We start from the raw sequence: 27,029 nt of genomic DNA on the forward strand, positions 1-27,029 counted from the left end.
CCAGGCTTGGCGCAGGCTTGGCCCAAGTATGTAAAACCTTGGCCCAAGCTTGTAAGCCAGCCTTGGCAGGACTCTGGAATGATAACATTGAGCCAGACCTGGTTGCTAGACCTGGCCCATGCTTGGTTGCCAGTCCTGGTCCAAGTCTAGCTTGCCATTGAATGACCAAGACAGGGGAACCCAGCCTTGGCCCGAGCCTGGGTAATCATTGTAACAGCCAAGGCTAGATGACCCAGTCTGGGCCCAAGCCCGGGTAATCATTGTAACGGCCAGGTCTGAGTACTCAATCTTGAGCCAAGTATGGGCCAATATAGATGTGCCAAAGCTAGGTTCCCCAGTGCTGGGCCAAGTAGGACCCTGTCGTTTAACTCTGCCGGCTCCTGCATGGGACAAAATATGTAATTTTTACGATGTGCATATTTTTTGTTTGAACAAAATTAAATAACATGTAACTCTCTAGAATTAAAAACTTCAATTTTTAACTATTTCGAAGATGTTGATATATTTTGAACAAAAAATATGCACATTGTGAAAATTACATATTTTGTGAGAAGTCTCAGCTTTTAGAAAAAAGTACCAAATAAGATGTATCAAGCGCCGCACAGTTATAAAAATCAGTTTTTTTACTTTAATCGAATTTTAAAGGATCTTCTGTAACTCAAAATAAAAAATGAATATTTTCATTGAAAAGCTGAGAATTTTTCCTAAACGAATTCGTTATTTTCTCAGTTTTAAAAAATTTTTCTACTTTAAAAAAATTAATGATAAAGTTAAAAAACAAAATTTTTCAAAAATTGAAAAAATCAAAACTTTGAAACGGCTGCATATTGTAGACTCAAATTTTCAGAGAATTTTTTTTTTAATATATAGAACAGCTCCACAAAGTTTGAACAAAATCGGCAAGGGTCACCCCGTAAAAATAACTTTATTTGGAGGAATGATCCCTATATTTATTATCAATATCTCTTTAGTAATATATTATTTTTAATTATTTACAAAATCGTTTAAATTTCTATTTAGGTTTCGAGCGATTTATATGAATCGTATCATTTGTTTCTGTTGAAAATGAATATGTTTATTGTTTAAGAATTCCTGACATTAACCGCAATCTTCTATTAAATTACAGAGATAACATTCTGGGTATTTATTATCAGTTAATTATATTAATTAATGAGAAAAATTTCTCTCAGCGAAACTAGGATAAAATTCTGCGGTCTTCAGATATTTTTCGGCGAACTAAAGGCTTGATCATGGTAATAAAATTTACTAGCTTAGTCCTCAGTAAATTGTTTACAAAATTGAAAACTCAAACTGTACTGTAAAATCAAAATACAAATAGTTTACTTTTGAATTGTGATTAGAGTTAGCTGCTAGCCATCTAATACTTCTATTACAATTGTAAAGAGTTGATTTAAAAATTCATGGTGAATTGTTACTTTTGAATATCAATTTTAAAAAAGTGTTGAATATAATTTCGCATTATAATATTGAATTGTTTTAAATATCATCTTGCATTATTTAAATTAAAATTCATAATAATAAATCGAATGGTCATTTAAAATTTAATCTCAATATCATTTTTCGAATTGTTTAATTTAAAATCAGTTAATCATTATTATTGAATTTTTATTAACATTTTATTTGAATATTGTACTGAAAAGTTATATAATTAAAAACGAATTAGGAATTAACTCAGACACTGTTATTAGAAACGTAATCTTCGAACATCAAAAGTTCTTGTAATTGAGTTGACAATATATTTCAGAATTAAAATTTAAATATTGTTTAATTAATTTAAATATATACCTATTGTCCTTAATACAAGATCTCTAGGGTTCCCGGTCTATTGGCTTCGGCTTGGGCCAAAGACCGACAAAACATCACTTGAGTCAAATTCTGACATAACAGTATATATTGTAACGTAAATATTTCTTATACTCAACTAAACCCAATAATTACTTGAAACTTTACTTAATAAAATTACTAAATAACTCAAAACTTAAATTAAACAAAATCAGGCTACGTTACACTTCGCCCACCGATCACCCCTCTCATCTCCTCCAGATCCTGACGGGCACCAGCCGACTTTTATTTCCCCGGTATCAGTAACCAGTTTAAACATACACGTAAATTAAAACCTAAAATCTAAATCCTTCGGAGATGAGAGACATGAACGGTGATAGCGGCATGTCCTGGTGCACTCAGTATGCTAGGGTGTGGAGAGAGGATCGCGGTTCTTTTGACGCGGAAGAAGCCAATTCATTAAATTCAAATTAAAATAAAAGAACAAAACAATACCAAATAAAATACCGTAAAGATGACGCGAGAGTGACGCGGAGGGCCCAAAAGGCCCGCGGTCCAGTACTCTCGGTCCATCACGCAAATAAATACCTGAATACAATATCGGGAACTTCTCCATGACGACGAATCACAAACACCCTTTCAGATAAATTACACAACAAAATATAATAAATAATGCGGTATTTCGCGACAGCAATTAACACGACAGACGGCTCCAAGAGCACAATACACAGAACTACAAGCTCCAAAACGTCAACAGTCCATGGTTGCAGTCGAGGTCCACCATCGTGACTCTCCGACTCACCACCGCTTACTTTAAGACTCCAAACTCGACTACTGGGTCGACTCGTACACGGGTGACGCCGAATCTCAACTCACTTACTCAACGGTAGTTACACAACTGCTACACGATAATTTCCCACTCTAACTCGCTCGTTCCGCTCCTCCTCTTTCAATCTTACATTCTCGCTTCTCCATCCATTCTTGCCTTCACAAGCATACAAGCCGTGGACTCACGGGCCTTCCCGTACTGTCACTCCCCGTGATATCCGAAGTTAGCGAATTCTTGGCTTCCTCGAGCATCGCAAACGAGGCCTGCCATTCCCCAAATAAACGTAAACGTACCCCAGCTAACTCCGGGTACCAACACGAAGGGGTGGTGACATCTCAGTCGCACTTCCGTGATCACAACGTCAACCTCGACACACATACTGACTCTATCTCTCACTAACACACGAACTCACACTTACTCCAACTCCAACTCTCTCTCTTCGGCAATGTCACGTCACAATATGAATATATGCAGAAGAGGAAAGTCAATGGTCCTATAGACAGCAGCAGTGGAAGTAGTTCGGTGCTCACCACGAGATCGCGCCCACCGGTCATAGTGTCCCTGGTAAGAAACTTATTTCAAAACTGTTATATTTCAAACTTAAAAGCAATTCTGGCACGAGTACTCTATTATTCGACAGAGTGACAAGTACCTTTTTTGATAGTAACATAGTATTTCCTATATTACATCATCCCTGAATAATTTTTCTTTGAAATTGAACTTGGACTTACAAAAAAAAATTATTTTAATAAAAAGTATAGAGAGTCTCTACTATATGAACATAAATATACAATTTATATAATACATTGTAAAATAATTTAATTATATATAATTCTATATAATTATATAGAACTATATATAATTATATATAATTGAATAGGGCCATTTTTCATGCATAATTATACATAATTTTATATAAATTTTTTAATCAAAACAATTTTTTAGTAATCATACGCCTTTTTAAGTATCAATTATGTCTTAATTGAAAGTTAAAAAAAAAAGAATAATTACATAACATTTCATTTTTTTGATAAATTTGAAAATAAATAATTACCATCAACATTGTCATCATCATCGTCATCCTCTTCGTCATCATCGTCTTCACTAAAATACTCGACAACAGATGAACTACTCATTTCAGTTCTCATTTGTTTCATCGATGATGCGCGATCAGTCATCAACATTTTGCATCGTTGACTGACAGCCGGATGACCTAAAGGTGCAGTAGGATCTACGACGAGTTTTTTATTTTTTATTAAAATTTTATGTCGCAATTGAGAAGGTGACGGCAGTTGTGGGTCATCACCGAAATCCGAATCAAATAAAAATTTAGTTATCAATTTATCTCCAAACACCGACTAAAATAATATTGACGATATTATTAATTCACTCAAATATAAAGAATAAGTTTATGATAATAATGAAATAAAAAAATTGATAATAATCAAACAACATACCTGAAATATTTGAGCCATACGGGCTTGTTGGCTCTGAGTACAATGATTTTCAATAGAGAGAATAACTGGATATGGAGATGTGATAAAAGCACTTCTGTCAATAGCTTCAACTACTGATCTGAACGGAATTTTTGTAGTGAATGTATGACCATGATATATCAATGGTGATCCGTCATCTCCATCCCAACAGTCAAGCTCGACACATCTACACCCAGTTAAAAGTACCTAAAATTGTCATACAAATATATATAGATTTATATGTATATATATATACATTAGGGTGCGTCATTTATGAGCGACATTTTTTTTTTAAGTGCATGTGGAAAAAATCATAGTTCAACACAAAAAAAAAATTCTATGTCGATTACAAACCTAGCTCAATGAAAAATTGGATTTTCCCATTTAATTAACACGGGAATTTTTTTTTTTTTAGCTTCAAGTATTATTAACTCTTTAACGAATCGATAGATTTTTCGTAAAGCGTTCAATTTCCTACAAAAATATGTATTAGTCTATTCGATCTATTGATTTGTTAGAGTTAAAAATACTTAAAGCTAAAAAAAAATTTTTTCCCGTGTTATTTAAATGGGAAAATAGAATTTTTCAATGAGCTAGGTCTGTAATCGACATAGGATTTTTTTTCTTGTGCGAAAATTTTTTTTTTTGTGTTGAACTATGATTTTTTCCACATGCACTTAAAAAAAAAAATGTTGCTCCGAAATGACGCACCCTAATATACATATTAGGGTGTCCCAAAAAAAACAAATATTTTTTTTTAAGGTCTTGTGGGCTCAAAAGATTCTTTATATTATAAAAAAAATTCTCACCAAATTTCAGCCAGATATCTTTAAAATTGAGTTATCACAAAGGAAGGTCCCCTTTCCCATTCGAAATACACGTGAAAATTTTTAATTTTAATTTTTCGTTATTAAGACTATGAAAAAAATTTTTTTTTAATTTCCGCTTAGTATAATTTGGTAGGATATCAAATTCTTTACGAGAAAGTATTGATGCATTATATAAGTCAAATGAACTGGGAAAAAGTAACGGGCCTTCAAAGATCATCAAAAATTTAGGTTCCTCAGTATCAAATTTTTAAAAATTATTTTTCATTTTTTTTTCATCAAAAAACTTTTTTTTTTAATTTTGACTAGCACGTCCTTGTAGAAAATTTGATTTCCTACAAAAAGTATCTGATATCATATATACGTCAAATGAATGAGAAAAAAGTTACAGGGCTTTAAAAGGGAAGTTTCAAAAATATTCATTTTTTGAACTTAAATGTGAACGAAAAGTGAACTTCATTTTCTGTTGACATTTAAAGACCTGTAACTTTTTACTTGTTCATTTGACGTGTTTAAGATATCAGGTACTTTCTGTAGAAAATTAAGTTTCTCGCAAGGACGCGCTTATCAAAATTTGAAAAAAAATTTTGATAGAATAAAAATAGAAAATAATACAAAAAAATCGGTCTATCGGTTAACCCTGCTGGCCAATCCCAAAACTTTCCGCTGTTTTTGAGCTCAAGGAGCTCGGAAACATTATTGTGAATACATTTTCGAGCTCTTCGAGCTCGAAAATACTCTTGTATGCCATTGTTTTATAAAAAACCATTTTATAGCATTTCTTTCTCCCACGATATCTCGCGAACGAATTAACCGATTTTGATGGTTGAGGCGGCAATCGACGCATTTCATCAAGTTCTAGAGCTGATTAGATTTTGTGAATGAGTGGTTTAGTCGTTTCGACGATATTTGCAAAAAACCGTTTTCTACTATTTCTTTCGTCGACGATATATTTTGAACGGATTATCTGATTGAGACGTTGTTGGTGGCAATCGAAAGCTTTTATCGAGTTCTAAAGCTGATTAGATTTTGGGATTGATCGATGAGACAGTTTTCAAAATATCAAAAAAAAAACGAAAAAAAAAAAATTTTTTTTTTTTTTCATATTTCTTAAATATCTCAGAGTCTATTTGACTAAATGGTCTAAAATTTTTTTGAAAATCTAAGTTCAGAAGATATCTTTCGAATGCCGCAAGAACCATCTAAATCGGTTCATCCATCAAAAAGATATGAGAGGTTTACATCCACACACACACACGCACACACACATACATACATACATACATACAGACATCGCTTCAAAAATTTCAGAATAGCATCTTAGGTTACCTGCGTTAATATCCCCGGACAAAATATCCCCGACAAAATATCCACGACAAAATATCCCCCGACATAATATCCACGCGACAAAATATCCCCGCGACAAAATATCTCCAGTCAAAATATCTCAGGATAAAATATCTTCATGACAAATTATATGTAGACAAAATATCCACGAATATTTACGTTGACCAAAATTTTTAATAAAAGCAATTTAAAATAATAAGAAAGAAATAAGTATAAAACGTTAAAGATTATATTGAACTTCTTTACTAACATTAATAAAAATAATTGAATTGAAATACAAAAAAACGTAAACTTATTGATTAATTTAATTACTGTAAGTAATATAATCTATTATCAACTATTAGTAATTACCAACTATTTAAGGTCACTTTTCATCAATAGTTTTAGTCAAATTTAATATTAATCATAAATATCTGAATGCATCCGTTTGCAATAAAATTGTGCTCTTTTTTCAGAGGTTTTGGGTAAGTGTAATTACAAAAATATATTAACACACATACATGCAATAGTACGTGTTCTTTTTTTCAAGCATTTTGTGTGTGTGTAAATACATAAATATCTGAATGCATCCGTTTGCAATAAAATTGTGCCCTTTTTTCAGAGGTTTTGGGTGTGTGTAATCACAAAAATATATTAACACACATACATGCAATAGTACTTGTCCTTTTTTTCAAGCATTTTGTGTGTGTGTAAATACATAAATATCTGAATGCATCCGTTTGCAATAAAATTGTGTCCTTTTTTCAGAGGTTTTGGGTGTGTGTAATCACAAAAATATATGAACACTAGGGTGGTCCGTTTGGAACGACTATTTTTTTTTTTTCGCTCCCACTGAAAAATATTGTTGTAGACATTGAAAAAAAAATTCTCTGAAAGTTTTAGCTCTTAATTTTAATTCTAAGTACTTTACATTTGATTTTGAAGTTTTCCCATTTAAAATACATGGGAAAGTTGGGATTTTTTTTTTAATTCTCTATAACTCAGCCGTATTCTAAGTTATCGGGTCGCCGTTTGCGGCATTTTTTAGGTAATTTGATACTCTTCAAAAGTCTCCTTAATAGTTTTACTCGGACTCTAATTGTTTTTTCTGTATTGGTTCTGAAAATAATTTTTTTAATAATAATTTGGGTTTTTAGTTGATATTAACTAAATAACGAAATTTACAGAAAAAGTGCAGATAACGATTTTTTAGGAAATTTTATTCGCTACAAAAAAGGTCCTTTTAGTTAAGTGGCTCAAGTTCTTCGTTCACGTGATATAGGGATTTCAGTAATTTTGTAAATAAAATATTTGTCCAAAAATTCCACCAAATACTATTTCATTTCAATTTTAAATCGGTAAATAATTTTCCTTTTATTAATTTAATCCAGTCATTAAAATCAAAAGGGGTCAAATTGATGAACTTCGGAAAAATTTTTGACAAATATTTTATTTACAAAATTACTAAAATCCCTATATCACGTGAACGGAGAACTTAAGCTACTTAACTAAGAGGACCTTTTTTGTAGCGAATAAAATTTCCTAAAAAAATCGTTATCTGCACTTTTTCTGTAAATTTCGTTATTTAGTTAATATCAACTAAAAACCCAAATTATTATTGAAAAAATTATTTTCAGAACCGATACAGAAAAAACAATTAAAGTCAGAGTAAAACTATTAAAGAAACTTTTGAAGAGTATCAAATTACCTAAAAAATGCCGCAAACGGCGACCCGATAACTTAAAATGCGGCTGAGTTATAGAGAATTAAAAAAAAAATCCCAACTTTCCCATGTATTTTAAATGGGAAAATTTCAAAATCAAATGTAAAGTATTTAGAATTAAAATTAAGAGCTAAAACTTTCAGAGAATTATTTTTCCAATGTCTACAACAATATTTTTCAGTGGGAGCGAAAAAAAAAAAAAAAGTCGTTCCAAACGGACCACCCTAATGAACACACATACGTGCAATAGGACGTGTCTTTTTTGCAGGTATTTTGTGTGTGTGTAAATACAAAAATATCTTAACGCATCCACTTGTAATAAAATTATGCCCTTTTTTCACAAATTTCTTCATCGATTATTCAACGATAGGGATATTTTGTCAACATATATTTTGTCATGAAGATATTTTATCCTGAGATATTTTGTCTGGAGATATTTTGTCGCGGGGATATTTTGTCGCGTGGATATTATGTCGGGGGATATTTTGTCGTGGATATTTTGTCGGGGATATTTTGTCCGGAGATATTAACGCGTGTCACCAGCATCTTAGCACCTTCAAACGTCGACATATGATGAAAACCCGATTTTTGAAAATCGGGGTGAAACCAATAACTTCCCGAATTTTTCGAAAATCGTCGATGTTCTCAGCGGGATGTTCAAAATTTAACACTAAGGAAACTAAATTTTTGTTGATCTCTGAAGGCCCGCCACTTTATCCCAGTTTGTTTGACGGACATAATGCATCAGGACTTTTTTGTAGAGAATTTTATATCCTATGAAATTATGCTAGGCGGAAATTAAAAAAAAATTTTTTAAATAGTCTTAATAACGAAAAACTAAAATGAAAAATTTTCACGTGTATTTTGAATGGGAAAGGGGACCCCCCTTTGTCATAGCTCAATTTTAAAGATATCTGGCTGAAATTTGGTGAGGATTTTGTTAAAAATATATAGTAACTTTTGAGTCCATAAGACCTTAAAAAAAAAAAAAAATGTTTTTTTCGGGACACCCTAACACATATATATATGTGTGAGCCACACACAAGAAACTAGTTGAGCTATCCAGCACTATACTATATTCCGTTCAATTCGATCTATCACTTATTGAGCCACACCGTCCATCGTACGGTAATACACCATTTAAATATAGTGGAAACCTAAACATGCAAACATGCAAATAACTTTCTCAATAAGACAATTTGTAGATAAATTAAGAAAAATATGGATAGTCCGAACTGGGAATCGAACCCAGACCATATTGGTATCGCGCCGAGTGCTCTACCAGTTGAGCTATCCGGTACTATACTATATATATCAAGGTGTGTCATTTTAAGGCTATATTTTTTTTTTACTGCTATACCAGGAAATCTGGTAGTATATAGAAAAAAAAAATTATGCCGCTGGGCTAAAGGGTTTAAGTCCAATAGCGGCTTAACTCATCAAAAAATTCGATTTCCCATTTAAATAACACGGAAAGTTTTTTTTTTAACTTTGAGTATTTTTAACTCGTGAACAAATCAATAGATCGAATTGACTAATACATATTTTTGAAGGAAATTGAACGCTCTACAAAAAAGGTCTCTTATCATTTTTTGATAAATCTATCTGTTCGAATGTTATTAGAGCTCGAAGTAAAGTTGGAGATCTTTTCAGTTTTCCGGCAATACTATCAGACTTATCATAAAATGTTGAGGGGTCTTTTTTGTTGACAATTTTATTCTCTACACATTACTATCACTAAACTTTTTTTAAATTTTGCACAGTTTTCTAGTTATTTTCATTTCAATGTCGAGCTCTTGAAATCGATCAGAACACTACTTTTTCAAGAGCTTAAAATTAAAATAAAAATAACTAGAAAACAATGCGGAATTTGAGAAAACTTTACTCATAATAATTTGTAGAAAATAGAATCGTCAACAAAAAAGACCCTATCACATTTTATAATAAGTCTGATGGTTTCGCCGGAAAAGTGAAAAGATCTCCAACTTTACTTCGAGCTCTAATAACTTTCGAACAGATGGATTTATCAAAAAATGATAAGAGTCCTTTTTTGTAGAGCGTTCAATTTTCTTTAAAAATATGTATTAGTCGATTCGATCTATTAATTTGTTCGCGAGTTAAAAATACTCAAAGTTTAAAAAAAAAAATTCCCGTGTTATTTAAATGGGAAATCGAACTTTTTGATGAACTAAGCCGCTATTGGACTTAAACCCTTTAGCCCAGTGGCATAATTTTTTATTTTCTATATACTACCAGATTTTCTGGTATAGCAGTAAAAAAAAAATATAGCTTTAAAATGACACACCCTAATATATACATTAGGATGGGCTGAAAATCCGCTTATTTTGAATTTCAATTGTTAATACCAAAAATATTTTTCTTTGTACAAAAAAAAATTTTTCGGAAAACAAAAAAAATTTTAGGTCGATATCTTAGGCTTGCCAAATCCTGTTAAAGTTCGCAGTTGTGTACAAATTTTTTTCTAACTTATTTTGATCGGAAATTGATTTCTCTACGTAAAAGGCCCTACAGTAAAATTACGTAAAGTTGATAGTTACTGAGATAATTGCAATTTTGTCCTAAAAAATATAATTTTTCAAGATATTATCACTTTTTCACGGTAAAATATGAATTTTATCGTGTAAATTTCATGGAAAATCAAATTCCTTACATAATTGGTCTTCTGGTAAAAACTTAAGATTTATAGTTCATCAGAAACTGGCAGTTTTATGTTTAGATAGTCACATTTCTCGTTATTTGGTGGTTTTCACCAAGAATTGCAACTATCTTTGAAACTATCAACTTTGAATAAATTTTTATGAGGTCTGTTTCGTAGAAAATTGAATTTCCTACGAAATTTTTATGATGAAATTTATTTTTTACCCTGAAAAAGTAATAATATCTTTAAAAATTCCATTTTTTAGAGCAAAATTGCAATTATTTGAGTAACTATCAACTTTACGTAATTTTATTATAGGACTTTTTTTGTAGAGAATTAAATTTCCGATCAAAATGTGTTGGAAAAAAAATTTTGAACAACTTCTAATTTTAGCGGGATTTGGCGTGCCTAAGATATCGACCTAAAATTTTTTTTGATTCCCGAAAATTTTTTTTTTTGTACAAGGAAAAATATTTTTGGTATTAATAATGAAAATTAAAAAAAAGCGGATTTTCGCCCCACCCTAATATATATATATATACATATATTAGACTGGAACAACAAAATCGGCTAGTTATTTTTTCTTAAAGTATATTGAAAGTATCATTCGGGATAACAAAAAAAAAAAAAAATCGGTCTGTCAGTTGACCCTGCGGGCCAGCCCCAAAACTTCCAGCTGTTTTCGAGCTCGTTGAGCTCGAAAACACTATTGTGAATACATTTTCGAGCTCTACGAGCTCGCAAATACTTTTGTATGCCATTGTTTTGTAAAAAACCATTTTTTAGCATTTCTTTCTCCCACGATATCTCGCGAACGAATTAACCGATTTTGATGGTTGAGGCGGCAATCGACGCGTTTTGTCAAGTTCTAAAGCTGATCGAATTTTGGATTCGATTTATCGAGTCGTTTTTGTGATATTTCAGGGAAAATAAAAAATTTTTTTTTTTAATTCTTTCGACAACGGTTTCTCTTGAACGAATGAACCGATTTTGATGGTTGAGGTGGCATTCGACGCGGCTTATAAAGCTCTAGAGCCCAGTCTATTTTGGAATGAATCCATCGAGCACATTAAAAGTTATCCAAAAAAAACATTTTTGAAAAAACTTTATTTTTGGAATATCTCTGAACGAGCCCTACCGATCAAGCTCAATTTTCTCTCGGCTTCAAGATATTGACAATCCGCGTCGAATGGCACCTTAAAGTTCAAAATCGGTTCATCCGTTCAAAAGATACAGGTATTTACATACGTACGTACGTACGTACGTACGTACATACATACATACATACACTCGGACATCATCTTGAAATTAGTCAGAATAGCTTCCTAGGACCTCAAAACGTCGACATCTGATGGAAATTCGATTTTCGTAAATCGGACCGAAACCAATAACTTCCCGAATTTTTGAAAATTTACAATTTTCTTAGCGGGAAGTTAAAAATTATTGTGAAAATATTAGACATCAATATTAATATTAAGAGGTCTATCATCGCAATTTTTTTTTTTTTTTTAATGAGCGGGTTTTTGTCTCATAACTCTCAAACCATCAAGATAAGCAAAATTGACTTGAATACATTTCTTGAAGAAATTTGAATGCTCTACAAAAAAGGTCTGATTAACATTTTTGGTCAGATCAACCGCTCCCTTATAATCATGCCTTGAATATTGGTGTGATTTTACAATTTGACTGTTCAATTTTGGAGTTTTGTAATTCGTGTACAAATAAGTTTCCCGAAAAAAGCCAATAAATATTCATAAAGAAAATTAAATGCTCTCCACAAAAAGTCTCTCAACAATTTTTGCTCAATTGACTCCTTTAAAAGTTATTCAAGGTTATCGAAGTCATTTTGACTTAACTTCAACCTTGAATTACTTTCGAAGGATTGAATTTAACAATAATTATTAAGAGACTTTTTTTGTAGAGCTTTCTAATTTCCTTTGAGAATATTCATTTTCATTCTGGAAACTGATTTTTACATTAATTACAAAATTTCAAAGTTTTCGAGCTCGAAAATACTTTGTTGTGCCATTTTTTTCGAAAAAAAACTGTTTTTTGGCATTTCTTTCTCCCACGGTATCTCACGAACGAATTGACCCATTTTGATGGTTGAGGCGGCAATCGACGCATTTTATTGAATTCTAGAGCTGCCTAGATTTAACGATGTAAAACTAATTTTGGATCACCCTGTATATGTATGCATAGCTGATTTTTTTATTCATCGAACTCATTGTGAGGGAATATAATAATAAAATTCGGGTTGAAAGTTATTAATCTTTTCAGTTGTTGTTCACTCTTAATTAATAAAATAGAAAGAACGAAAATATAAGAATTACATTTTTCAAATTTAAATGTCTAATGACCTGAGTTTAGTGAAACTGTTAAAATAAAGTGATACTCACTTGAGAATATAGTTGAACAGAAGATTCTCCTTTAAGCTGATGCCCAGTCAAATAAGTATTATGTGAACTTGCAATATAATATTGAGATAGCGGCTGTTGCATTTCCGTATCTGTTGGAATAACATATTCATTCGGAAATGCATAGTTATCTTTGTCCATCATATAGCGAGCGAATCCCTCGAATGATAAACACCATTGTACTCTTAATGCTGGATCCGGCTCATGTCTCTGAATTTGAAATTTTTTTTTTTTTTCATAAGAATAATTTTCAGTAAAAATAATATTTTAAATCATTACTAATAAATTTTTATTTAATGTTTTCATACTTTGATGAGTGTTTTGATTTGTTCATCAGTAAGTTTTTCTTGCTGACGTGATTCTAAAAATTTAGTAAACGTTGCAAGAGTAATAACTTGTGATTTAGAAGTATCAACACCTGAACAATTATTAACAATACTCGCAGCAGCAATCGCGTCGAAAATTTGTTTTTTATGAAAATTACCACTTGTTTTATACTCATAACAGTCAATTGAATTATTTCTAGTCAGTAAACCTACGAATGAAAAAATGAATAAATAAAAAAACTGTTAATTAAGAGAAATAAAAATGTATTCAAAATAATTTATAATTTATATAATAAATATTAAATAATATACCAATTCGCTGTGGAGTAGCATCACTAGTTTGACGAAGTACGACAGGTCGCATTGTAAAATCACGTAAAGATCCATCACTTTGACTACGGCACGTAATAGCTAACTGACCAAAAAGATCACGAAGATCTTTTCTAGCTCTCAAACTAAAAGATCGGAAAAGTGCAACGAACTCAACAAAATTAAGTTGAGTCTCATACATAATAGATGTAGCACGTGCTTTGACTTGCCAAGGTGATTCCACAACTGCTGGAGTAGGACTTGATCCATTTTTGTCTTTTTCTCTTGTTACGCATAGCAAGCTAAAACAAATTTAATAAACATATACAAAATATTTATTTTAATCGAATAAAAATAATTCAGGAATTCAATGAAATTTACATTATTCAGGGTCTCTACAGCCAGTCGAAACTAAATAGCTAGTTTTGGGTCAATGCTTCAGACAAATATGAGCAAATGCGTAAACTGAAAAAGTTGTGAATCACAGGGTAAAAACGAACGAGTTTCGTGTGCAATCAGTTAAATTCAGTCTTTATTCCAACTCTACTATTTTGTCGTCTATTTGTTAATTAACTCACTTTGTTTATTTAACTTTCATGAGCAACAGTTTTGATCATGCGATCAGATATAATAAAACAAGTTTAAAAGCGTTGTAAATGATTCTCCCTCCCTATTTGTTCAAAAGGTTCAATAATCTTGAATTATGATGACTATATTGAAATTTCATTGATTAACTAAAAAATAATTCAAAGCCCTAGTTTAATATAAGACAACGTAATCAAAATTTCACTAAAATAAAATAGACATGAAAAAAAAAAAAAAACTGAAAACCGGATAACCTCGCGGTTCAGCCCCGAAACTTCCCACTGTCTTCGAGCTTAACGAAAATATTTTTGTGTGCCATTGTTTTCGAAATAAAACGGTTTTTTGCATTTCTTTCTCCCACGATATCTCGCGAACGAATTAACCGATTAAGATGGCTAGAGCATCAATCGACGCGTTTTATAAAGTTCTAGAGCTGACTAGATTTAGGAGTCGGTCGTTTAGTCCGTTTCTGAGAAATCAATAAAAAACTAAAAAAAAAATTTTTTTTTTTTCGTAATTCGCCAATATTTTGGAGTCGACTTGATCAAATGCACTGAAATTTTCAGGAAAGTTGATAGCCAACAAGCTTTTTCGATTGCCGCCTCAGCCATCCGAATCGGTTCATTAGTTAGAAAGAAACAAAGAGTTTACATGCGTACACATACACACATACATACAGGCACTTGGACATTATTCTGAAAATACTCAGAATAGCTTCCTGGGACCTCAAAACGTTGACATCTGATGAATATTCGATTTTCGAAAATCGGGGTGAAAACAACAACTTCCCGAATTTTTCGAAAATCATCGATTTTCTTAGCGAGAAGCTGAAAGTAAAGTTTTTTTGCACACTATTGTATATATATATATATATATATATATATATATATATATATATATATACCAGCTGACCCGGCAAACGTTGTTTTGCCATATAAATTATTTCTAGGGAATTTCTAGTGTAGAAAAAAAATAACTAACTTATTGTAAGTTTGTAAGGATGTGGTATATGAGTGGAAGAGGCATGAAGCGCTGTAAACGATACGGTAATCGATTCCCAGTTCGGGCTATATATTTTTCTCAATTTATCTATGAATTGTCTTATTGAGAAGGTTAATTGCAAGTTTAGGTTTCACTATATCTAAAAATTGGTGAATATACTTTTGCACGACTCATGATGCGAAGCATCAGAGTGTACTTTACGATTGAAAAATTTTTTTCTCCTAACGTACCCCTCGCAGATTTGAATCACGGTGGAAACACCGTGGAAGTGTAAATACCATGGATCCACCGTAGTAACACGGTGGGTTTGTTCCATTTCACCACTGGGTATACACGGAGTTTCCACTGTGATTACGTGGTGTATCCACCGTGATTCCACGGCGGCTTTGTGCTATTTCACCACCATGGTTCCGCGGTGTATCCACCGCGTTATCACAGTGAAAACACCGTGTATACACAGTGGTCAAGCCACCATGGAATCACGGTGGATACACTGCGTAATCACAGTGGTAAAATGGAACAGACCCACCGTGTTTCCACCGTGATCCGAATCTGCGAGGGGTCGGCAACTATTTCAATTATTATACCCTTGTTAGTTAACGGAATTAAGATATTTTGCATACTATTTTGAAGATAATTTGATGGAGATTAATTCCATACTTTTCAAAAATTTATTTAGTTCAATAAAAACGGGAAAAACATCAAAATAGTTTAAAAAAATTTCTTGTCCTTCAAATATGAAACCCGTATACATTGTAACTTGCGAAAAAATCCAGTAATTAAATTAAATTTAAAAAAAAAAATTCTTTCATAAAAAAAGGCTGTATAATTATATATATATATATATATATATATATATATATATATATATATATATATATATATATATATATATATATATATATATATATATACTAGCCGTTGAAGGCCCGCTTCGCTGGGCTTAAATGAAAATGATTTTTCATTTATTTTCTACATATTGTGGGAAAACTATTATAATTATTCTTTTGAATGCATTATTTTTAAAATTCATCAATTTATTAAATAAAATTACGTATAATTGAATAAGAAGATTATGACAATGCTTCTTTGTAAACTAAATTACGGGTCGTACCGTCTTCTGGTGCATAAATAAATAAACTCGAAGAATCACTCACTCTAGAGCATCCAACATAGAATTGTCCATGAGAAAAACAATCAGAAGATAAATCTAATCCAGCTATCTTCAAGGTTTGACCTTGAGACTTGTTTATTGTCATAACAAAACACAATTTGATTGGGTATTGAATACGCTTAAATTCAAAATTATAATCTGCAGAAATAATTGGTATTCGGGGGATAAATACTGTTTCTCCAATTCCGCAACCTGTCAAAATCTTAGCTTCAATAATATTTCGCTGTAATGAAATAATTTGAAGTCGTGTTCCATTGCATAATTGAGGAGGGTTTAGATTCCTGATGAGTATAATTGGAGCACCTACTTTGAGCACCAATTTATGACTGGACATGCCTGGTGGATTCAGCGTATTTAAAAATTCTGTAGGAAAATTTACAATATCATCATCCACTACTACACTATCTATCGATGAATACGTTACTTCCTCTCCTTCTAACATGTCTAATATTTTTATGTTAATAATTGAAGCTTTCTCGTTCGTCGTTGTTAGAATTGCTCTTTCACTGAGCCACTCACTCGAAAGCTCTTTGGAATTTTTGATGTCAGAATAAATACTTTCAGTCAGCTCATCTAAATTTGAAACTAATGTACCGATGTTCTCAGGTATTACTATACGATTGTCTAATTCCGGAATCCTTCCATTTCCGATGTCCAATAATATCTTAGAAAAATCTTCAACATCTTTTTTTCCATGTAAGTAAGCTCTCATATTTTTTGTTAACGATAATTTAAAAATTTTAGACCAAATAGATGATGATTTTAAACATGCTTTAATTTCATCAGCCCTCGTACCTCTTTTAACGACTGGTAATGTTTGACGAAAATCACCAGCAAGTAATACTGTCACACCACCCATCAATTTATTGTTATTTCTTAGATCCTTCATTAACCGATTGACTGCTTCAAATGCTTTTTTGTTAGCCATTGTACATTCATCCCACACGATAATATCACATTCTTTCATAACTATCGCTAATTCACTTTGTTTACTGATGTTACAAACTGGAAACTCATCTCGATTTAGATCTAATGGTAGCTTGAATAATGAATGAGCTGTTTTCCCACCAAGTAATAATGTTGCTGCAATTCCTGAAGATGCTACGGCCAATGCGATTTTTCCATCAGCGCGAATTTTTGCTAATATTAAATTTAATAAGTAGGTTTTCCCTGTTCCTCCAGGTGCATCTAAAAATATTAATTGACCTAATTTTTTAATTATACTATTTATAACGGTTTCATATACATTTCTTTGTTCATCTGTTAAATTTTTTTCGTTTTGGTTTACATGCAATAATAACGCATCAATATTGTAACTTGTTTCTTTCATATAAACACCTCGTAATGGATGGTTCCTCGTCGGTGATTCAAAATTAAAATCTTTCAAAGTTTTTCCTGCAACCAAATTTAATAAATCTTCAATTAAAATTAATGCATCATTATAAATTCCATCATTGAAGTCAAGTTCAGAATTATTATTCTTTTCCCTAAGAGAATGCAATAAATCTTCTGACATTTCATTTCGAAATTTTAACCACAATTCAGTCGGATCTGAGACATGACAAAATACTAATATTATGACAAATAAGTTTCTTAATTTGAAAGGTGATTCGGAAATGGCTGCATCTTGCATTGTGTACTCCCAATGTTTGTCATCTTCTAATAAACCAAGTGCTTTACATGCAGCGTGGAATGTCTCATGCTGGATATTATCAACAACTTTGAGTGATTGAAAGGACGTAGGACCGCGAATTTGATGAAGTAACATTCTAAGACAGTAGCATTCAAAATTATTTGGGTGTACCGTATAGACTCTTCCTAAAGCGTCTGTTTTTTTAATATCCGAGTAATTAGGAACATCGTTTCCTCTCTTCCTACGATGAAATTTGTTTTCACTCCACGTATAATATGCTGGAATTTCACAGTACAATAAAGTTTTTGCAAAATTGTCAGTTTGACACAATTCAAAAAAAGCTGTTAAAGTAGTTTTAGGAGGTGCTAGCACTCGATCAAGACAGTTTCGTTCATTGAAATATACGCGTTGTCCGTTTTCTAGATGTACTGCTAAGTGAGTTACTGTAGGATGTCTTTCATGGATTGGAAAAGATAGAATCCTCCACGCAGCTTCTGCAGAACTGATGTATCTACCTGACTGGAAAATTTCAACTTCATCGTTTTCATTTTTAATGGAAAAAGTCGCTTGATCACTTCCTTTATTAATGTATTTACAGATATATTTAATTGATTTTATTGAATTACAATACTCTACGTTAATATGGGCATTGAATATCTTGCTTAACAACGGATTGTATGGTACGACCCAACGATTATCTACTTGTATTTCACCTCGGAAAGTATTCATCGTTGCTGTAAAACCTCCATCTGCTGGACTTTTTCTCTGATATTTAGGGTAACTATCATTTCCTGTTTCAGTTTCAGATACGAATTGTTTCGGAAATTTTTTACTGCATTTACCGTCTTGCATACATGGACTTTTATGATTTATTTGACCGCATGGTCCATGAACCATGTGTTTCTTTATAATTTCGAATAAGGTAGGATCTTTTTGAGGATCTGGAAATTCTGCCTTAATAATATCGTCAACTTGTTCCGGTGTTATTTTATTTTTTAACCACAGTAAAAGGTGAATATGTGGAAGACCGCGTTTCTGCCACTCTACAGTATACATATAACAGGAAACTTCACCAAATATGTGAGCTTTAGTTATTGAATTCATTAATTTGACTACTTTCAAGCGAAAAACTCTACTAATAATATCGTGGCGATCGGCTGGAGTCTGCCGAGAAAATAAATTATCACTAATTTCTTTCCATTTTGGATTGCAAGTGAACGTTATAAAAAGATCTGGTGTTTTATGATTCCTAACGTACGTCATACCGTCCTGAACCCGTTCATGCATGTATCGCGCGTTACCAGTAAATGAAGAAGGAAGTATAACTGACTTTCCTGTTTCCATCAAGTTTACATCTTTACTGATAGCATCTTGTAAATGTATATAATTTTCGGCTCTTAAATGTGCTTGGTGTGTTTTGATGTAAACTAATCGTTCAGACTCAATTTTCGCGTACATGTCCACTAAGTACTGGCTAAAAAGAGAACGATAGTAATGTAGATGGTTGTGATTATTTTTTCTAATCATAATTCTAAATGCATAGAAACACATAGCGGATACAGTTTTCGAATCTGATGCTTCGTTAGATGCAGGATCAATTTTTGGTATACAAATTGAGTATCCATCTTCACCACGACTAAATATCAAGGGGTATTGCAGAGAATCATAAGAGTAATGTAATTCATTAATCCGGCGAATAACATTATCACGTCCGTGAATGACAATATCTCGATGACTAAATTCTTCTCCTGAGATCAAAATTGCTATTTCCGGTGATTGTGGTGAATTATATCGCCCTTTGTGGTCACCAGCGGGAATTCTATCGGATCGGATAACAATTTGAAATTTATCATCATTACTTGATACGCTATTTATTACGGATTGAAACTTTTTAACGTAAATATTGTTTTCTCTGAGAAGTAACTGTAAGTCCATTGCTAAATTCTTATCTATTTGACTATCACAATTAATATTCTTACAACGCTGTTTTAATTGAGTATCGTGATTGTCAATAAAATATACTTGCAAAAATTTTTCCTGATTAGGCTCATGAGGATAAATACTACCGATACTGTGATGTACTTGGCCTTGAACAATAAAAGAATAATTGTACTTATCTTTATCTATTTGCTTAGCTCGAAACGAAGTCATTTGGAATAGGCTATTGTACTTCCTTATATTTTTCAAGAAACTTTCTGATTTTGAATGATCTCCATTTAAAAGACTCATCAATGGATCTGGTGGTGCAGTTATGGGCCATAATTTAATTTGTCCACTCAGACAACACACTCCTACTGATTCATCTTTCCATTTGAGCGCGCCGCAATATGAACATACATAATCCATTGAACCAATTTTCAAAATTTTATCCACGTCATAGATAATATCGCAGTCATAATTGAAGGCATCATTTTCGCGAAGAAAAGATTTGATTCTAAAAAAGTTTATTGATTATAAAATACTTTACTTCAGTAATTTCTATCAGCTATAGATCATTTAGGTTTAGGTATTTTATTAACCTTGGTTTCTTATTTTTATTATTTGCTCGATTAGCTTGTAGTCTTTTTGCATTAGCTGTTGAACGCCCTAATGCAGATTTTTTTTTTCTTGGCATTTTAAAATAAGTTAAAATGACAGATAGATAATTTTACTTTATTCATTTACATTTATTTATACACTTGAATGTAGAAGTGTCTCTTTTGTTTACTTAAAACAAATTAATTCATTAACTGTCATACAAAAAAAATAAATCTAATTACTAACTCTGCGTTAATTAAAATCATCATTCAATCGTTTAATCATTTAATCATTTAATAATGAATAAATCAAATTTAGATTTAGAAACTTTATGTATTTACGGAGATATGGCATTTGAAGCAAAAAATTGGTCTCATGAGTTGACCTCTCAAAATATTGGTGACAATTTATAAAAATTTATTCTGTTATCAATCTATTAATTACCCTTAATTTTGTTTACTATAATTAACATGAGAATTATCTATAATTTTTATTAAAGATTATGTTGAGAAAGAAAATGACATCAACATTGTGGGGTGTTCAACGTTTGTTAAGGTCATTCTATTTAATGGACAATGTCATCAAGTTGTGAGCTTTGAAGAATGTCGAAGTAAGTCAACGGCGGAAGCTTTTGAAGGAGCAAGAAATGTAACTACATGATCATTTTTCATGATCAAGCAAACTTGCAACTAATTTTTAAAGTTGAATAATTTTTTATTTATTATTTAATTTAATTATTAGGGATCATTTTTAAAAGCTCTTCATGATGCTTTACTAACGTTCGCACAGTTTCGGAAAGTTATAGAGAATATACTCGCTAAAAAGCTGATCAGGCTTAACAAACAGAAGCAGCTATCACTGGATTGGAAAAAAAATACTGATAAAAAATAAGTGGAGTTGATTGTTCATAATACGTACTGTTCTTTTATTCTTCTTTTCTTTTTCATGTGTTGAACTTGATTAATAAATGATGTCGGATCCTAATAATTCATTTCTTTTTATTTAATTTATATTTATATGTTAAGATTTGATCTTCAGGAAATTTTTAGTTGAATATTTTATTTTTAACAGAAAATAACTTAAATATAATTATTATTGATTATCAATAAGTAATTATAATAATTATAATAAATTAAATTAAAGGTTGTAATTAAATAATATGAATATTTAAACTCTAAAATTTATCAAGTCCGTCTTATTCATTATCATTTTCAAACTCCGTGATACATTTTTCCACCTGATAAATCGGAAGACCATCAATAACACAATAATCGGAAAATTTAACTTGAGCAATATCATTGATTATAAATTTCCACTCTGTAACATCAGGGTCCTGAACGATTGGGAAGTCATCATTGTACGACATGGCATTCTGAACTGTGATAATCTTTGTAAATAATTAAAATTATTGGTCTGTACTTACGAATGAATAATATATACATCAAATTTAATGATAAATAATATTTTTTACGTGATTAGTGTGAAATTTTAATGACTGCTCTTTGGTCAAGCGTGGAATGACAAAAGTTGAACTTCGCACTACTCCCTCCGATAGTGTAAAAACGAAATTCTCAACGCCGTTATGAGTTTGGAACCCGTATGTATTTACAATAAATCCTTTGAAACTTTTAGAAAATATCATCAATTGTATGAGTAAGTTATTTTTTTTAACTTTTTTTATTTTATCAATTTTTGAAATTAACTAAAATTACTTACTCATATAATCGATTCACCCTAATGTATTGATGACGAATAGCTATGATTTCACTCAAATGCATTATTAAAAATATTTTTCAACCTTTTTAGTTACTAAATATCAATTTGTGATTTTTTGATAAATATAACCATAGAAATTGAAATATTTATTTTTTTTTTAACAAATGACAATCGAATTGAATAAATAAAAATTAATTTTTTCTAAATTAAAAAACTGGGTTCCGGATAAGTAATCGGCTATATATTATATACTAAAACCTTCTCCGATACACGCTGCATCTTATGGTATAAATTTTTTTTCGATCGGTTCAATAGTTCGCAAGTTATAAGCGGTCAAAAAAACCGGCTGTTCATTTATTAGTATAGATATTAGGGTGGTCCGTTTGGAACGACTATTTTTTTTTTTTCGCTCCCACTGAAAAATATTGTTGTAGACATTGAAAAAAAAATTCTCTGAAAGTTTTAGCTCTTAATTTTAATTCTAAGTACTTTACATTTGATTTTGAAATTTTCCCATTTAAAATACATAGGACAGTTGGGATTTTTTTTTTAATTCTCTATAACTCAGCCGCATTTTAAGTTATCGGGTCGCCGTTTGCGGCATTTTTTAGGTAATTTGATACTCTTCAAAAGTTTCCTTAATAGTTTTACTCTGACTTTAATTGTTTTTTCTGTATCGGTTCTGAAAATAATTTTTTTAATAATAATTTGGGTTTTTAGTTGATATTCACTTAATAACGAAATTTACAGAAAAAGTGCAGATAACGATTTTTTAGGAAATTTTATTCGCTACAAAAAAGGTCCTTTTAGTTAAGTAGCTTAAGTTCTCCGTTCACGTGATATAGGGATTTTAGTGATTTTGTAAATAAAATATTTGTCAAAAAATTCCACCAAATGCTATTTCATTTCAATTTTAAATCAATAAATAATTTTCCTTTCATTAATTTAATCCAGTCATTAAAATCAAAAGGGGTCAAATTGATGAACTTCGGAAAAATTTTTGACGAATATTTTATTTACAAAATTACTAAAATCCCTATATCACGTGAACGGAGAACTTAAGCTACTTAACTAAGAAGACCTTTTTTGTAGCGAATAAAATTTCCTAAAAAATCGTTATCTGCACTTTTTCTGTAAATTTCGTTATTGAGTGAATATCAACTAAAAACCCAAATTATTATTAAAAAAATTATTTTCAGAACCGATACAGAAAAAACAATTAAAGTCAGAGTAAAACTATTAAGGAAACTTTTGAAGAGTATCAAATTACCTAAGAAATGCCGCAAACGGCGACCCGATAACTTAAAATGCGGCTGAGTTATAGAGAATTAAAAAAAAAATCCCAACTTTCCTATGTATTTTAAATGGGAAAATTTCAAAATCAAATGTAAAGTACTTAGAATTAAAATTAAGAGCTAAAACTTTCAGAGAATTTTTTTTCAATGTCTACAACAATATTTTTCAGTGGGAGCGAGAAAAAAAAAATAGTCGTTCCAAACGGACCACCCTAATATATATATATATATATATATATATATATATATATATATATTGTAACATGAGGAAAATTCGACATCGACCCGTGGTTTGAAAATTATTTGAATTAATAAATAATTATCCGGTGAGCAAATTTTAGTGACCTCTAGCATCGAAAATTCCGACTGTGACCGAGCAAACGATCCAACGCATTGATTGTCACGAGAGATCCGGGATAGACGTCGTACTGAACGGCCACGTTTGTTTTATTTTTGAACAATTCGACTCTGAACAATTTCCGATTTCGGCGTACGACCAATTTGAATTACGACTGAAGATCAATCCGAGTTTGATCAAGAAACAATAAATCGCGACAATTAATTTCGACCCTTAATAACCGAGTTCTTGAACAAGTGAACAAGCCGAAGCTCGGCCCGAATCTGAACAAAGTGTACGAGTGCAATAATTAATAAATAAGTGCCGTGCGTACGTAATAATAATTAATTAAATAATTAATTACGCGTAAAAAATTATATGATCGTGCAATTAAACGTGTCACCGAAATAAAATATTATTTTATATTTTATTTTATTTCTATCGAGCAATTCTGAGAATTACGGATTATCCGTGTCTCAGTCGTACCGCAGTCGAGTCTTACGTTTACAATACTCTGACGTCATTCGTCAAGTATTTTGTGTGAAAAATAAAATAAGTTTTATTTTACTTTCGTCAACCGCCTGTGTATTTTTTGAGCAATGAACTGATTTGTTTTCCGATCAACTACGATCAATTTGTTTTGTTTATATCGAGTCAAGCCGACAACGGCATTTATAATTTTTTTTGTAACCGATAATTTTAATTGTGATACCGATCAATTTATTATTTTGTGTTTAATATACGACTAATTATTTTGTTTAATTCTGATCAATTATTTATCGTAATCTTAAGTGCCTGACTTTTCCCCGATCCGCCACCCTGAGTCGACATTTTTGATAATTGTTTATTTGGTGATTATAAAATCACCTGGCGCCCAACTTAATTATTTTTGAACAAGGTTGCCAAAAATCGTAAGTGTATTCGGATTTCACTCCGGTAGATCCCCGGTGGTAAAAAAACCCGTTACATATTTTGGCGCCCAACGTGGGGCTCGAAAGGTCAGAAGGCACGGATCTACGTAAGATTACGACCACGATTTCGAACAAACCGTTTACGACTCGACTAGTTTTTCGATCAACTTCGCCAAGATGTTCCATTCACCGCCAACGACTCGACCGACCAATCTGGACACGACATGGCAGAACAATCGATTCATGGAACAAATATCCACATTGACCGACCGTGTCAACCGAACAATTGAACAACGACTGATACCGACCATTCAGAACAATCAAACAACCGAAGAACGACCGATATCGATCATGCCACCCCTGATTTTCCGAACCGGAACGACGTCATTTGCTTCACCGACACCGTCTTCTTGCAAAAGTTCGACCAATACTTGCGTTGAGGCTATGAAAGAACATGCTAGCCTTTCCGCTGAGCGAAAACGACTAGAGGCCAAAATACAAGAGAACGCCCGACACCTTGAAACCCTCCGCCTCCAGGAGGAAGCTGCCGCTGCTGCACTGCGTGAGCAGAAAGCTCATACACCGAGTTCGGTAGGATCCGAATCCGGTTACGAATGGATTAACGACTTAGAATTGAAGCAGATACGCGAATTCCTGCTTACACTAAATGCTAGTGTTTCAGGAACCGAAGAATCACGACGTGACCGACTATATCGTGCGTTACGAAGAAAGCGACACCCCGACACGTCCTGGAGCAACGAAGATAAAGGAACAACCGCCGATTCATCGATCGATGACAAACAACGACCGTTAACCAACCGATTTATAACGAACAACGACGAACCAGCGGCGAATACGACCGTGAACAGTTGTAAACAACGTTCACTGAACAAATCGATAAAAGAAGACACTGATTCGAGCAGTGGTTATGCATCGGATGGTTCAACCCGATCAACGACCCCGACACCGAGTATATCCCCGAAATCGACGCCGACAATATCGCCGATAGCAACACCGATATCGTCAAACCCGACACCGATAAAAGTGCCGAAACCAATACCAATAACATCGCCGATAACGACACCGACATCGAGTATTTCGTCGACACCGAGTATATCGCCGAAATCGACACCGACAATATCGCCGATATCAACACCGATATCGTCAAGTCCGACACCGATCAAATTGACGAAACCGAAATCAAGTATATTGCCGATACCGACACCGATGACATCGCCGAGGACGACACCGAAATCAGAAATACTACCGGAAACGACACCGATTACGACATTATCGCCGAAAGCGACACCGATAAATTCGCCGAAACCACCACCGACATCGAAAATGTCACCGACCTCGATTATACTACCGAAAACGACACCGAAATCGATTATACAGCCGAAAACGACACCGACATTAAAATTATCGCCGACGACGACACCGACATTGGAAATACCACCGAAATCGACACCGATAAATTCGCTGAAACCACCACCAACATCGAAATCGATTATATCGCCGAAACCGACCCCGAGAAGCCAACGAGCCGATTTGAGACCAACAATCGAATTGAAGCTGCGTGGTAAGTGCTTCAACTGTCGACAAGCAGGTCATGGCCATCATGACTGCCCGAAACCGCGCCGATCTGGATATTGCTGGTCCTGTGGTGCCGAAAACGGCCCAAACCCGACTTGCTGGACTTGCAACCGATACTGGTCAAGATCGAGGAATGACCAGGCCGAACAACGAACGTCGACCAACCGATTACCGCCGAACAATAGACCAAACAACGACCGCCGATCAATCGACAAACGCCAAACAACGAACCGAACCGATCAAACGACCAACCGAACAAGTAAATCAGGTTACGAGGTTCAACCTGACGATCAAACCGAAAAACGACCACGAAGAACAACCGCCGATCAACGCGAACAAATCGACCAAACACCTCGAAACCCCGTGTCAATGTCTGGGGGGAGGTTTTGTAACATGAGGAAAATTCGACATCGACCCGTGGTTTGAAAATTATTTGAATTAATAAATAATTATCCGGTGAGCAAATTTTAGTGACCTCTAGCATCGAAAATTCCGACTGTGACCGAGCAAACGATCCAACGCATTGATTGTCACGAGAGATCCGGGATAGACGTCGTACTGAACGGCCA

At 32.7% G+C, this 27,029-nt stretch overlaps 1 protein-coding gene across 1 annotated transcript in view; it reads right to left on the reverse strand.

The window, feature by feature from the left end:
• LOC130675283 (1-phosphatidylinositol 4,5-bisphosphate phosphodiesterase epsilon-1-like) overlaps nucleotides 1-27,029 on the reverse strand; it is a 213,501-nt gene that overhangs the window by 25,898 nt on the left and 160,574 nt on the right. Inside the window, exons 11-15 of the mRNA XM_057480844.1 lie at nucleotides 13,698-13,996; nucleotides 13,368-13,594; nucleotides 13,042-13,269; nucleotides 4,090-4,314; nucleotides 3,687-3,990 (exon numbers count right to left, since the gene is read on the reverse strand). Of these exons, the coding sequence (XP_057336827.1) occupies nucleotides 3,687-3,990; nucleotides 4,090-4,314; nucleotides 13,042-13,269; nucleotides 13,368-13,594; nucleotides 13,698-13,996 (1,283 nt within the window). The remainder of the gene's footprint in view (nucleotides 1-3,686; nucleotides 3,991-4,089; nucleotides 4,315-13,041; nucleotides 13,270-13,367; nucleotides 13,595-13,697; nucleotides 13,997-27,029) is intronic.

Source organism: Microplitis mediator, chromosome 10 (assembly GCF_029852145.1).
Source record: "Microplitis mediator isolate UGA2020A chromosome 10, iyMicMedi2.1, whole genome shotgun sequence".
NCBI classification, from domain to species: Eukaryota; Metazoa; Arthropoda; class Insecta; order Hymenoptera; family Braconidae; genus Microplitis; species Microplitis mediator.